The sequence below is a fragment of the Carassius carassius genome, chromosome 31 (genome assembly GCF_963082965.1).
Source record: "Carassius carassius chromosome 31, fCarCar2.1, whole genome shotgun sequence".
Classification (NCBI taxonomy): Eukaryota; Metazoa; Chordata; class Actinopteri; order Cypriniformes; family Cyprinidae; genus Carassius; species Carassius carassius.
In genome coordinates this window covers 21,384,326-21,399,154 of record NC_081785.1, presented here as the reverse complement: position 1 = coordinate 21,399,154, position 14,829 = coordinate 21,384,326, and the positions used below count along the sequence as shown (strand labels likewise).

Below are 14,829 nucleotides of genomic sequence, written 5' to 3'. Positions count from 1 at the left end.
AGCGCTACGCGTTTGAGAGCAGGTCTAGGATCAGTTTTGATATTCCACTCAAACGTAGTTGAAAACAGCGCAGTTTTTAGGGCTGGTCCTGCGTCAGCCCGTCAGCCCCGTCGTATCAAAGTGTCACATGATCGTTGGAAAACAGGAAGAAGAAACTGTCACGTGGGAATAACATGACAGAGGCGAGTTCCTTTATTTAGCTTTCATTTCTTTTAACATTTATGGTAAGGTCTTAAGTTTATATCGGTCACACAGTGTCGAACTGTGTCAAATAAAACAAACAAATACATAAATAACAATCTTTCTTCTTACAGAGTGAGCTAAAAAATTGCATACTTCACTATTTGTTTGGCATGTGAGACTAGTCCCACTCATCCACAGGGACGTAACCAGCAGCATGAGTGTACGAGCACTATGGGTTGTCTCACACGAGAAGGGTGAATCTGGAAAAGTGAGGTTTTCTAGGTAAGGACATTTTCTGTGAAGGAATATTAGCGTACTGCGTATTGCATACTGTCTTTTACTTTAAGGCGGCTTTTTATGTTATTACATTTTTCTGCATCTGTACTGTATATAGTATTTGTACCTTGTACAGTATGCAAGCAATTTTTCTGCAGGGAGTACTTGGATGATATACTACATTTGTCAAATTGTGGATTATGCAACTACCAAATCGTCTGGCAGAAATATTTAGAGTAGGATGCTGTTATGAAATTAGCCACATTTACACCAAGCTTACCGTTTATGCATAATGCATAATAATGTATATTGAACAGTTTTTTAGTATTTAAGTAGGCTACCCCACTCCAAACGTAGCATGCAGTGTGCGACAGTAAACATTGCAGTTGTGTTCTACTCTGTTGTCATTTGACCCTGTCCTGTCTCAGTACCCACACTTGTCTACTGACGCTACATATTTCCGGGGTCTGGCCCAAGTGTTTAGCTGTGCATTAAGACAACAAGTGTGTTTAAAACTTTTGATGACCTGATGGGACAAAATTACACCATAGTGTTGTAAAAATGCATGTTTTTACAGAGCTTAATATGCACATTTCCAATACTTTGCACTTTAAAATAAACTTCTGAATGTCTGTTCAGTTGTTCCTATGTAACAAACAACACAATAATGTCTGGTTAAGTTTTACTTCCTTCACTTTACTTTCTTAAACGGGGAAGGGACATGAGTTTTAATTAACGCTCGAACTCTATGAGAATAACGAAGTCCACACCATAACTATAACAACAGCTACTGACAAAATTTATATTATATATAGTGTTTAGAAATTTTTTTTTTGTAATATTTTTCAGCACATATTTTTTTCCAGCGGACGAATGACAAAAAAAACATTGACAGACAATCAGAATCAACCCGGCTTTATATTTAAAGTGTCAGATGACGTAACTGTAGCGCATCCTTATTATAAACACAATGTTATCATGCATTTTTGTGGATGATAATAAAGTTGTCGTTGTAGTTATCATTGTTCTTATTGTTCTTGGTGTGAACCGCGCTTTAGCAAGTAATATTGGTATTATCGGCATACCGACAGCACTTTAGCAGTAATGTAATATTGGTAAAAGTGGTATTAGAGATGTAATTATTTGTGAAGGGCATTGAGCTTTGGCATTTTTCCTTAGACAATTTTGCACGTTTACTTCCTGTCGTGAACACACAGTCTCAAGCGGCTAAGACCAAAGTTGTGGGGATTGGGACAGGCCTGTTATTACTCTGTGAAAGTCAAGTTGAACACATTGCACTGTGGCATACAGTATGTAGTAAGTTATCTGGGTTTTCCATGAAAACAGAAAATGCAAAGAGCACTCTTTCTACAGAAACAGTTTGATTGGAATGGTTTTCCTAACATAGCCAAAAACATTTTTTTTCTTTTGTTATGTTTTTTTAATTCAGGCGATTCCCAACAGTTGAGTTCCGTGCCAAATCCTTGGCTGGAACACAGTATGTGGCCGTTCCGGAGGACCGCGTCATACCCCAGCTGCTGCTGACAGAGTTGGGCCTGGTGGATCCTGACAAATCTTACGTCGAAGCACGGGACGACTGTGCCCGTCAGCACCGCTCACCGGCTGTGGAGCTCCGCCTGGATGGCCCGGGTGGGAGAACCCTCTGGCCCGTGCTCACAGTCACTCAGGGAGTGTTAATCCTAGCCTGCCTTCCTCTAGTGGAAGCACCTCCAAAACCTCGGCCACCTCTCCCCAGCCTGGCCTCAGTCTCTCAGGGCTTAGCTCTTTTGTTAGGCCTGCAGGATTTCCTTTGTGGCCCTGGGGGTAAACCAGAGCCTGATGTGCTGGCCTCCCGTTTGGCTGCTCTTCCCTCTGTGCTAATGCAGGTTTGCCCTTTGGGGAGGCCACTGGACACCCCTCCTCCTGCTGGATCAGTGCCTGCTGCTGTGGCTCCAAGCCCAGGGGGGACTCAAAAGCAGCCAGCCTGGAAGGCAGGGGTCCACCGAGGCAGGGCTGTAGTAAGTGTGGCCCTTACCGAGAAGGTGAGGTCCATGCAGTACGGCAAGAATAGTCAGCAAGATATCTGGGATGTGTACGGCATGGTCATGTGCAAAGTTAGTCCTCATCTTATATACTGAACACATGTTCTATTTGGTTATAAACTTGCATTACATGTATTACTTCATGTTTTTCAGTGTGAGGTTGAAGGTGTTCTGCCCAATGTGATCGTCACCCTCACACTCCCACACAACGGATCGCCCCTACAGGACATTCTTGTCCATCCCTGTGTGACGTCTCTGGATGCAAGCCTTCTTACCGCCTGCAGTGTGGACGAGAATGACGGTTCCGCCTTTTCAGGGCCATACAAGTTCCCTTTCTCACCACCTCTGGAGCTTTTCAGACTCTGTAGTTACACCTCACAGGTAAAGCATATGCTTGCAATAGTTTGTCTTATGGTTTGTCTCAAAAATTTACCATTCAAAAGTTTGGGTCGGTAAGATAAAAAGAAAAAAAAAGTTAAATGTAATGTCAAAAATATAGCAAAATGGTCATATACTGAAATACTATTATAATTTTAATTAGCTGTGTTCTATTTTAACATAATTTAAAATGTAATTTACTCATGTGATGGCAAAGCTGAATTATCAGCATCATTACTCCAGCCTCATCAGTGTCACGCGATGTTTCAGAAATAGAATTATTCCATTATAAATTACTGGACAATCACTTTTAATCAATTTCATACATCCTTGCTGAATTAAAGCAAACAACTGTGTATGTGTTTTACCTTAATTCTCTCTCATTATGTTACACACACACACACGCACACACACACACACACACACACACACACACACACACACACACACACACACACTAAAACCTGCAGTTAAAAGGCGCAGCTTTCCCTCAAGTAGCTGTGGTTTCAGCACTCATTTGAATTACTTGGCATATTTTTTTAGCATTCAAATTTGGCTGAGTGATTAATAATACATTTTTCTGTGGTGTGACAAACTCAAAAGAACACATATTTAATATTACCTATACAGGGACTTTAACTGATTTGGGCTTATATCTTCTTTGAGGTACCTGTGCCACCAATTCTTGGCTCCTACAAGCTGAAGGCAGAGGAGAATCATTTGAAGGTCAATGTCGTCTTGAAGCTCCATGAAAGTGTCAAAAACAGCTTTGAGTACTGCGATGCACACATTCCATTTTTCAACCAGTAAGTTGCACTAATTTGTAATAAAATGCATAATTCTATAATGTATATGTGTTGGGCAGGGTTCAGCATTTACACTGTAAGATATTTATAATAGCTCTTTATATTGTTGTCTGTCTTTAGCTGGTACTGTTGTCCATATAAATGGTACACTGGCTGTTATAATGCTCTTCTATGTGCATATTTACAGGAATCTAATGGGAAGTGTGGAGGTCAAAGTGAGCTCAGGACAGCTTGAGGTGTCTAAAGAGAAGAACCTACTGGTTTGGGTCCTTGGTATGTACAGTATGTTCTTCATATTCCATGATATTTCATTATTATTTAGATTTATATTACTGACATATGTCTTTTTACCTCCTCAGGTCAGAAGTTTCCAAAGTCCCGTGAAGCAACATTGGAGGGAACTGTTCATTTTTCAGGGACTGTTGCTGGACCGACAGACCCTCTGTGCTCAGGACTCACCGCTTATGCAAAAGTGAGGGAGAATTCAGGATCAACCGATTTGTTCTTCATAAGATACCAAGACTCTGTTTATTGCACAGGATGTCTGTATTAATGTATTTAATAACAGTTCATGTCATCTGTCACTGTGTTCTTTCCAGCTTCATTTCCGTGTGCCAGATTTGACTTTGTCTGGTTGCTGTGTGGACCAACACTCAGTGCAGGTTTACTCATCCGCCAAACCACGTATTGTCACAAGTAAGTGTTTCAGTGACAGTCTAGTTATTGGTAACTAAAACTAAAACTACCAAAATAATTTTTGTTAATTGAAATAAAATAAAATATAGATATTAGATAAAAAAATATTAAATAGAATAATCTTGCCTTGCCATCTAAGCGAATCAAAATAAGTTTAAAACAAAGAACTAAAATGGCTAAAACTAAAAGAAAATAAATAAATGCTAAATTGAAATATATATATATAAAGATAATTAAAAATATTAATAAATACTATAATAGTATATAAAAATCTAAAATAACACAGTCCAGTGATGATTGCATGTTGAAATAGGTTCACATTGGCTTATTGACATGTAAAAAATAAATGACTGTTGAAATGAACCTATATATGTTTTTTTCCCTCTAGCACGAGAGCTGGTCTCCTCCGAATATTACATCTGGAACTCCACAGGTGACGCCCCAGTGTCCTCTGGACTCATGGTGCTGTGACAGCATCTCATTGATGCACACCCACCTTAAGAAATCATTGTAGATATTTAACAAATATCAGGCACTAAATGATATTCTGTACGGCAATGTTGCCTCTGACAAATGTTGCTGTCAGTGTTACATATTACATTTACAATGTGACTTTCATATACAGTATAGTTTTTCTAATCATTAAAACATTAAATACTCAGCGTCTAACAGAATGTGTCTTTTGTGTGAATATGACTCCTTTATTTAGCTGAAAATGACCTGATATATAATGAATGACTGGTCGGAGAACCTCATAAATATTTATTATGTTATTGCTATTATTTTGCAGTTGTATAAATATATTTATTTTTATTATTTTTATTATTTATATATTTAGTGATTAACTAAGGCTTTTAAATATAAAGAAAGCTGTGCTTATCTGTACAATTTTTAGTCGAATGCTCTTTCATCTTCACTAATAAGAAGTAATGAAGAATTAAAATTCAATGAACAGTTCTTTTTTATTTTGCTTCAGACTGGGCCTCAAGTGTTTACTGGTGTTCAGGCTTTGGTTTTTTCTCTATTAGCTGGTTTATATAGAGGCCCCTTGAGCTCACTTACAAGAGGACTTAGGCCCTGTGTTTGTTTGATGAGGTTGAAAAGAGTGTATTTTGATGGGAGAGAAGGCAATTGTTAAGGAGAAATACCAGACTGGTATCCAAAGAGGTTTTTAATTAGTTTCCAAAGTGACCCATAGAGGTCCAACTTAAGCTTGTCTCGGCCTCTCTCCTGCCCAACAAAAACACTAAATGCAGACTTAAAAATACCAGTCAACCAACTTGCAACTAAAGGACCCTTTACTTTTGGTTTTTAATTGTTACAATAAGAAAATCAGTTATTCAGCCTATGATGTTATAGGATATATCTGCTTTGGCAAAATGTTATAAAACCGAACAGATGCATAAATTGTGCATCACCTTATATAAGCTCAAGAAGAGCTTCTTCCCTGAGGCTGTGACACTTCTGAATGCCACCCCACCAATCTAACCTCTTTTACTGCACTGGTCACAGTACTTTACACACATGCATTTGCATAAACTGCACACTGTTCTAGCCATTACTGTAAACTGTCTAAAGCTGTTACTGTACAAATAGTGATAGTGAAGTGACATTCAGCCAAGTATGGTGACCCATACTCAGAATTTGTGCTCTGCATTTAACCCATCCGAAATGCACACACACAGAGCAGTGAACACACACATACACACTGTGAGCACACACCCAGAGCAGTGGGCAGCCATTTATGCTGCGGCGCCCGGGGAGCAGTTGGGGGTTCAATGCCTTGCTCAAGGGCACCTAAGTCGTGGTATTGAAGGTGGAGAGAGAACTGTACATGCACTCCCCCCACCCACAATTCCTGCCGGCCCGGGACTCGAACCCACAACCTTTCAATTGGGAGTCCGACTCTCTAACCATTAGGCCACGACTTGCCCTATTAGGCACAGTAAACTATTTCTATAAAAACATAATTGCACTACTGTTATTCTGTATATACTGTAATACATTGTTTAACAATACTTTTACACACTCATCCAACTGTATTTATATTAACTGTTCTCACAATGCTGCTGTTCATAATGTATATATAATCCTACATTGCTCTGTTCATAATGTACATACAATCCCTACATTTGCATTCCTATTTATATTCTGTACATACTCTGCTCAATACTGTATATAGCAACTCCACTGTACATTCTGTATATCATAGCTTCACTTACTCTGCACTTTTATGTATATAAAACACTATATTCTTGCACTTCTGGTTAGATGCTAACTGTATTTCATTAGCTCTGTACTTGTACTCTGCATAATGACAATAAAGTTGAATCTAATCTAATCTAATATACATTGTATGGCTCTGGACAGAAAGCCATTTATGCATAGCTATAAATAGTGGCTGAGTTGCATTTGGCTGTCAATTTCTTCTGAGAATTCCCATGAAGAAGACAGCAAGATGACGATGGTTCAGCTGGAGCCACATAAGAGCTCTCCACTGAAGCAATCCATTATCTGAGAGATTAATTGTCTGCCATGTCTACTGATTGCCTTGCTGTGTCTCTGAAAGAACAAAGGCAGGGCTGCATTCTCACAAGGATTTCCTCTATATCACAGAGTGTTATCAATCTTATGGCTGAAGTAAGGTCCTCTTCATTCGCTTTATGCGTCTGTCTGTTTTCAAAGAGCTTCTCAAAGGATTCTACACTTCCTCTTAGTCCAACAGGCTCCTGGATGGCTGAAGTAAGGTCCTCTTCATTCGCTTTATGCATCTGTCTGTTTTCAAAGAGCTTCTCAAAGGATTCTACACTTCCTCTTAGTCCAACAGGCTCCTGGATTGAATTGGGTCATTCCCCATCATACATTCATTCTAAAGGAATGTGTTCAAGATTCCGATTGGAATTTCTAATAATTACGAATCATAATAGAAAAAAAGATGGTTAATTGTGTGTCCTATTGGATGGTATTTGGTATTTGGTATTTGCTATGTGGTATTTACTATATTGGAAAAAAAATGTCTTCCAACATTGTTGAATAAATAGTTGTGTTTATTTTTAACAATTAAATGACTCTTTTTGTTTTTATTGGTAGCAAAATAGTTAAGATATTGAGAACTATGTGGTTTAATATATTTTTTGTCATGTTGGAATTAGGGTTATTACAGTTAAATAAAACTAAGACAATAAAAATAATAAAGGTAAACAGAAATAAAACAAAATAAAATATGAAAAAAACTTGAACATTTTTTTTAGATATAGTTTTCCCATTTCAACATTTCTCATTTTCATTTAGTTTAACTTGTGCTAACATAACTAAAACAGAAATTCAAATAAATCCATAAATAAAAACTACACAGACAAAAAAATACAAAATTCTTATAGCTAAAATAGTGAAAACACAAAATTATGCTACTAAAACTTATTAAAAATTGACTTATTAAAAACATAACTGAAAACAAAATATAAAAATATAATTCTGAATTATACACTTATGTATACATATTTATACATTTCCATTTTTTAAGGTAATCAGAAAGTAAATGTTTCCAATTTAATAAAACATTCTCAAAGTTTATTTTGTGTCTACTGAACAGACGGCATTATTTCAGCATGCTGTAGTCATAAAACGGTATTATTTCACTAAGACAATTCTCCTTCAGCATATACTTTTAAGGAGCGCTCACTTAAAATACTCTGCATCAATGAACACCACGATGTGCCCTGGGACGAAGTCGCACATAATTGGATGAATATGTCCATCTAGTGGCTCTTCTTGGGAAATAGATTTAGGACATCCCCTTGTATGTATTTATTGAATTTTATAGTTTTTTTTAAATGGCGCTTTAGAAGTTTTAGACTTTGTTGTAGCTATATTCCTTGAAGACAATTCAGCGTTTTGTATTAAAAAATAAATTAAACATTAAACATAACTACAACATATTCATACCTCAAAATTGTGAAGCCGCTGTAAAAACACAAGTTACTAAATTGCTATATCTTGGTCGTGTTTTCAACATGCTGCGCCAATGAATTCAGGAAGCGCCCTTGTTAACTAAAACTATTAAAATCGTTTTTGTAAATTGAAGTATCCTAAATTTGAAATAAAATAACATTTTAAGAAAATAGAAATGTTGTCGTGGCAACAAACAGAAATAAATAAGCTTCCATCTCAGATAAGTAGGCTACTAAAAATGACAAAAAAATAAATAGAAATAGAAATATATATAAAAAAAATTTAAATAACACACCAAGCACACAACAGAAGCACATAAAAATGACTAAAACTAAAAAAGAAAATGAAAACTGAAAATATGACAAATAGCTAGTTATTTAAGAATATAAATACATAGGACTACTATAATAGTATATAGATAATACTGAAATAACACTGCTTTGGGGGTGACCTGCTTGAATAAAAGTTTTTCTTTTCTAGAAGACTGATATTAGAAACTCAATTTCCCAGCATCCTTTACTGAAACGCGCCGACATAGTGTCGTAAATCATCCGCTCTTCTTTACGGCAGATAATAGGGCCAGTGTGGAGTGAATTGAGTAATGGCAGGAACACACACGAGATAGTCCACGAACCTTACGTTATTCGTACATTTATCGGGTAACGTTACCAGCAGCCGGACGGGTGTCTGTCCTCATCGTCGTTCGCTGTGAGAGGCTGATTCCGACCCCGTTTTTCTGTCATCATAGTAACTGTATGCAGTGGAATGGCTGAAGTGCCGCCTGGGCCTAACGCACTGCCTTCATCCTCGAGCGAGATCTCACCACTGCCCGTGGACGGGTGCATCTTACTGGGCCACGACGATGAGGGACGGGACATCATCAACCCCGGCCCGGGACACCAGCACGCCAGCGACTATAAGGTGATAGTCAAATCCAACCAGAACAACGTGCATCCTAATGCATCAGCTGCCCAGTTCCACACAGCCCAGCGGAACGGGGTCCAGTGCCACCACACTCACCTCCAGAACCACGTCCAACAACACCGGCCGTCCGACAATCTGAACGCCGCTTCCGATCACCACTTGGAAGGTATCGGTGCAACACAGGGCGATCACACGGAAAACAACAATTTCACGAGAAATAAACGATGTAGTGATAAATCTCAGAGCCAGTCGCCGCCGAACAACGGGATAAACTGCACTGACAGTATGGCGATAACGGAGAGCAGCTCGTGTCGACTGGAGAACGATCTAAGTAGCAGGACTGGTTCAACGGATCGAGCTCGAGCGGCAGCGCTGATGGACGGGGCTGAGTCAGGCCTGGGCCCGCAGCGCGCTCGAGTAGAGCAGGCGGCCGCTGACAGAGCTCCGGTGGCGGGGATGTCGAGACTAGCGCTGGAGGAGCACGACGACTCCATCCGATACGTGAGATACGAGTCTGAGCTCCAGATGCCTGATATCATCCGACTCATAACTAAAGACTTATCTGAGCCCTACTCCATATACACCTATAGGTACTTTATTCACAACTGGCCTCAGCTCTGCTTTCTGGTATGTATCCTGTCATTCAGTTAATCTTGATGATGTTGAAGAGATCAGTGTCAGCCTTCAGTATCATCTCTGATATAACAACATGGTTAGCGTTCACGTATAAACACGTATAAAATATTACTTATTAATAGGCATTTTAGTTTATCTAAGATTCAAAATGATATTCGAATGTGCATCAGAGAATAGTACGGTATTACCCTGATTTTGGACACATACCATGTTACCACGACTAGAATAAACATGTTACTATATTAAGTAAAACAAAAAAAAAGAAATACTTATATATTTTCTCCATGGTATGTCTAAAAAAACATGACCATTTTATATATATATATATATATATATATATTATATTATTATTATTATAACTACCTGTCTTTTACTAGAGTGATGTTTCATACTAAAACTGCTATTATAGCTATTATTAGTAATATATTACTATTTTCTACTTTTTGTCTTATCTTCAGATATGTATCATTAATATTAGAGCCTCCAGCATCATCGCTGATATAATAATATCCTGGTGTAGTGCTATTAAAAATTTTACTGACTGATTAACATTTTTGTATGTCTCGTATTTAAATGATTTTCCAATGTACAACAAAGAATAGAATAACATATTATTACTCTGCTATGTGTCCAAAACATGACATAACCATGTTCCCGTGACTGTAATAAACATAGTATTGATATAGTACGTGTCCCCAGTATAAAGTATTACCAATGGTATGTCTCAGAAACATGACATGACTATATAGAAACATATTGTTTATTGCATTTGGTGTGCATTTTTAAATGATTGTCCATTTTTTCCCCTAAATGTCATATTGTTTAGTGATGCATTTAGTCAAATGACACACTTGTAGTAACACGACTACATATTATTGTATTGTATCTTTTTCAAGAATGATGTTTCATATTAAATCAATGGTTTGTTGTTGTTGGTTTTTTTTTTTTTGTAACAAAATGTACCATAGTAATACCATGCGTTTGGACCAATGCTATGGTAGGTTTATCATTCAGTACCATCACTTTATATATATATATATTTATGTTTCTGTCATAGTAGTTACATGAATCTAACCATGGTAATGAGGAGCAGGCCATATCATGGTTTATCTGTGATTACTACGGCCACAGTTAAAAGAAATACCACAGTTGAACTATGGTACATTGTCAGAGTGTATTTTTATCTTCATAAACGTTGCAAGTTCAGTGTGGGTTAATTAGCACAAATTTAGCCTAATAATAGAGATATTTATCATTGTTTTGCTTATAGTTCACAGCCCACAAGAGTAATTGCAGTGTCTTGATGACTCTGTTTCTGTGATGTGTCACAGGCGATGGTTGAGAAGGACTGTGTCGGTGCCATTGTGTGTAAGCTAGACATGCATAAGAAGATGTTCCGTCGCGGATACATCGCCATGCTCGCTGTGGACTCCAAATTTCGCAGGAAAGGCATCGGTAAGAGCCGTGCTAGCGTTGTAGCCCTCATCTCAGAATGGCAACAGAAACAGATCTTTTTATAGAACACACATCTGCTTCAGTGTCAGCTCATGGATACATTTAGTGCCTCTGAACTGCTATGAATCAAGGGTTAGTCATTCTGTGTTGAAGGAACCCAATCATTCCATGTGTTTTCTTCTTTTGTATTCTATTATTTACCATGTTAAACAGGTATTTGTAATATGTGTTATGAATGATTAAAGGCTGTACTTTTTTTATTAGGCACCAACCTTGTTAAAAAGGCCATCTATGCTATGGTGGAGGGGGATTGTGATGAGGTAAGACATTGATCTTGTGAACATTTCACACTATGAGTGTTTTCGGAATGAAGTACTGCTAAAAACTTTACGCTACACAATCGAGGAAGACATAGAAGCATGGATTCTCCCAGGCGAGACTGAAAATTATTGTTAATAGTATTACTAATATTAAAATCACATTTAAAGCTATTGATTTATTTTTAAGTTAGTAAATGAAATATTTGTAAATGTTTTAAATTACTTTATGCTACATTGTTGTCCTGTGAACTAACACTGGATGTTTTTTCACTTATCTTAGAAATAAATGCAATTCTTCATTATATTAATTATATTATCATCTTTATATTGTTAAATATGATTGTAATGCATTTAAAATGCAAATTGCAGACCAGCCATGATATTTTTTAAATTATTATTGTTTTGTATTTTTGTTTAGTGGAAGATTGGTTATATTACTTTGTGAGATACATCATCCCAGGCTAAGCAGTCAAGTTGTACACTGCAAATGTAGTATATGTACATGTACTCTACCAAGTGTCTAAATTGTATTTTTATTCAGCAACGATGTATGAAATGAATCAAAAGTTACAGTACAGACGTTTACCTTGTTAAAAAAATGTATTTAAAAATGTATCACAATTCCACAAAAATACAGTATTAAACAGCACAACCATTTTCAACATTGATAATAAAAAAAGTTTCTTGAGCAGCAAATCAGTATATTAGAATGTTTTCTGAAGGATCATGTGACACTGAAGTCTGGAGTATTGATGTTGTAAAATTCAGCTTTGCCAGCACAAGAATAAATGACCTTTTAAAATATATTCAAATAGAAAGTTATTTTAAATGGTAAGATCTCACAAGGTTACTGTTTTTACTAACCAAATAGTTCAAGTGAGCATAAGAGACACAATTAGTGAGCATAAGAAACTTCTTTCAAAAACATTAAAGGGGTCATATGATGTTGCAAAAAAACCCACATTATTTTGAGTATTTGGCTTAACGACATTTTTATGTAGTTTAAGGTTCAAAAAACACATTATTTTCCACATACTATTCATTATTGTTTCACTATGCCCCGCCTTTCTGAAACACGTTGATTATACAAAGCACATCGTTCTGAGAAGCAAGGTTTGCTCTGATTTGCCAGCTGTCCAGTGCGTTGTGATTGGCCAAATACCTCAAGTGTAAAATAGCCCCTTAACATGCTGTGATGCCGTGTCGCAGTGTTGCCCAGTCTGCGGTTTTCTGGTGGAATTGGGCTGCTTTAACACTGATGCCGCGGGTTGTTTTTCATGTCCGCTGGTTGAAGCAACCTCAAATAGTGGTATTTAGGACTGGAATGTGAATACCAGGGGAACCTTAACAAAAAAACGTATATTTTACTCCTGGAACACGATTTTTAATGGGGGACATTAAAAATAACAAGCGCTACTCTACACTTCTCAGAACGCCTTTAATACTTTACATATGTAAACATACTTACAGACTGTGACTCAGAACAGCCAGCATTGTAGTCTACTCCCAGGATCAGGAAACAGTCTTCCATAAAATGTGCTGCACACATCTGAATATTTGGGTTGAACTGTTCTGGAACAGTGTTGTAAATACAACTTTACCACTGATTTCTAGTTGTGTCCTCTTTTGGAAAGCTAGACAAAGTATGTTTGCTTTCAAAAAAAAACACCCAGCTTCTCTATGACATGGCAGCAGCGGCAACGATAGTACAACGAGAATCAAAGTTATGCCTTCTTTCTTTGCGTGAACATTTGGGCAGCGTTATGTAAATCTTCCCACATCCTGACGTAGGCATGTGGGGGTGTGTTTAAACGAGGTGTTTTAGGAGGATGTGGATAAGTCTTAACTTTTATAAAGAATATATCTTTGGGCTTGAGACTTTAGTCTTTGCAACTTTAGGGATCTGATCTATTTACGTACAGCTCGTAACACTCCAAAGAGAAAGGAAAACTTCGCATCATATGACCCATTTAAGAAAAAGAGAAAATTCACACACTATGTTCCAACTAAGAGTATGTGGTAATGCCATTCCAAATATGCCACAACTTCTGTCTTCCCTCATCTATGCTTTACTTGTAAGTGTATTTCAAAACCTGTACTATGCCCTTTTTGTATACATGCTTTGTTCTCATCCTTAGGTGGTGCTAGAGACGGAAATCACCAACAAATCGGCCCTGAAACTCTATGAGAACCTGGGCTTTGTCAGGGACAAGCGGCTGTTTAGATATTATTTAAATGGAGTGGATGCACTTCGGCTCAAACTCTGGCTTCGCTAAATCAAACTACGGGGTCCCTCAACTCTTTCTCCATCCCTTTGGCCTCCTCTTCCTCCGCCACAGTCCTCTGGCTCAGATCACCGGACTTCCCATCAATAGAAAGACACTCAACCTCTGCTGAGCCGTAAAGGGCAAACTCTGAGGGAAAATTCAACCTATCATAATAAAGTGTTTTAAGAACTTTTGTGCGAAAGAAAGAGAGATTGTTGTGAAAAACAAAACAAAAACAAAGTTGGGTACTGATATGACACTGACACCGAAAAGGAAAGGCCGGTGGCTTCTGTGCTCAGGTGTCAATAGCCTGACTTATGAACTCTGTGTATTTGTGTCGGGCAGCGGAGATGAGCTGGGCCGAACATGTTGACGGCATCCACAAAATGTATCATGCCGAAAGTAAACAATTCGCCACACCTCTGTTGTTGTTGTTTTTTTATGAACAATCACAAACCGAAGGATTGGAAGTGTGTTTAAACCGACTCAACTACTCAAATCAATTTTTGTTTTCCCTTTTTCCCTTAAGAAGAGAGTGCATGGGAGCATTTGCTTTGCCTTGTTTTGTTTTTGTTCGTTTTTTTTCCATACCGGGGTCTGTGGTTTATTTTATGTGTTTAATTTGATGTTTTGGAAAGCCCTGAGCAGAGCTTTGTCTGCTTTAGAAGTTTGATCTATGATAAACTAACATACACAGATTCAGAAACACTTTAACCTGAATGCTGTGAAGCCGTACAGATGGCACCTTTGCTCTTTTAAGTTGGTCTTATTAGCTCATATTACGCCATATTGGTTTATGTGACTTGTGATTCTGACACAGATATCGTCATCTCACCATACAAGTTGTCTCGATGCTTCTTCATGAGTGTTTTGTACTACTAAAATGGAAATGAAA

General features: G+C 37.6%; 2 protein-coding genes across 2 annotated transcripts; both read left to right on the top strand.

Annotated features, from left to right (window-relative positions):
* The first annotated feature begins 144 nt into the window (after positions 1-144).
* ap5m1 (adaptor related protein complex 5 subunit mu 1) lies at positions 145-5,055 on the top strand. The gene is made up of 9 exons (XM_059519348.1): positions 145-229; positions 321-465; positions 1,910-2,573; positions 2,655-2,882; positions 3,546-3,685; positions 3,873-3,958; positions 4,045-4,157; positions 4,285-4,381; positions 4,770-5,055. The coding sequence occupies exons 2-9, from the start codon at positions 398-400 to the stop codon at positions 4,850-4,852; spliced, it is 1,479 nt and encodes a 492-aa protein (XP_059375331.1). The 5' UTR covers positions 145-229; positions 321-397; the 3' UTR covers positions 4,853-5,055.
* Positions 5,056-8,891: 3,836 nt separating this feature from the next.
* On the top strand, positions 8,892-14,357 carry LOC132111760 (N-alpha-acetyltransferase 30-like). The gene is made up of 4 exons (XM_059519347.1): positions 8,892-9,883; positions 11,224-11,347; positions 11,612-11,667; positions 13,806-14,357. Exons 1-4 carry the CDS (start codon positions 9,098-9,100, stop codon positions 13,941-13,943), a joined length of 1,104 nt encoding a protein of 367 aa, XP_059375330.1. The 5' UTR covers positions 8,892-9,097; the 3' UTR covers positions 13,944-14,357.
* The last annotated feature ends 472 nt before the right edge of the window (positions 14,358-14,829 follow it).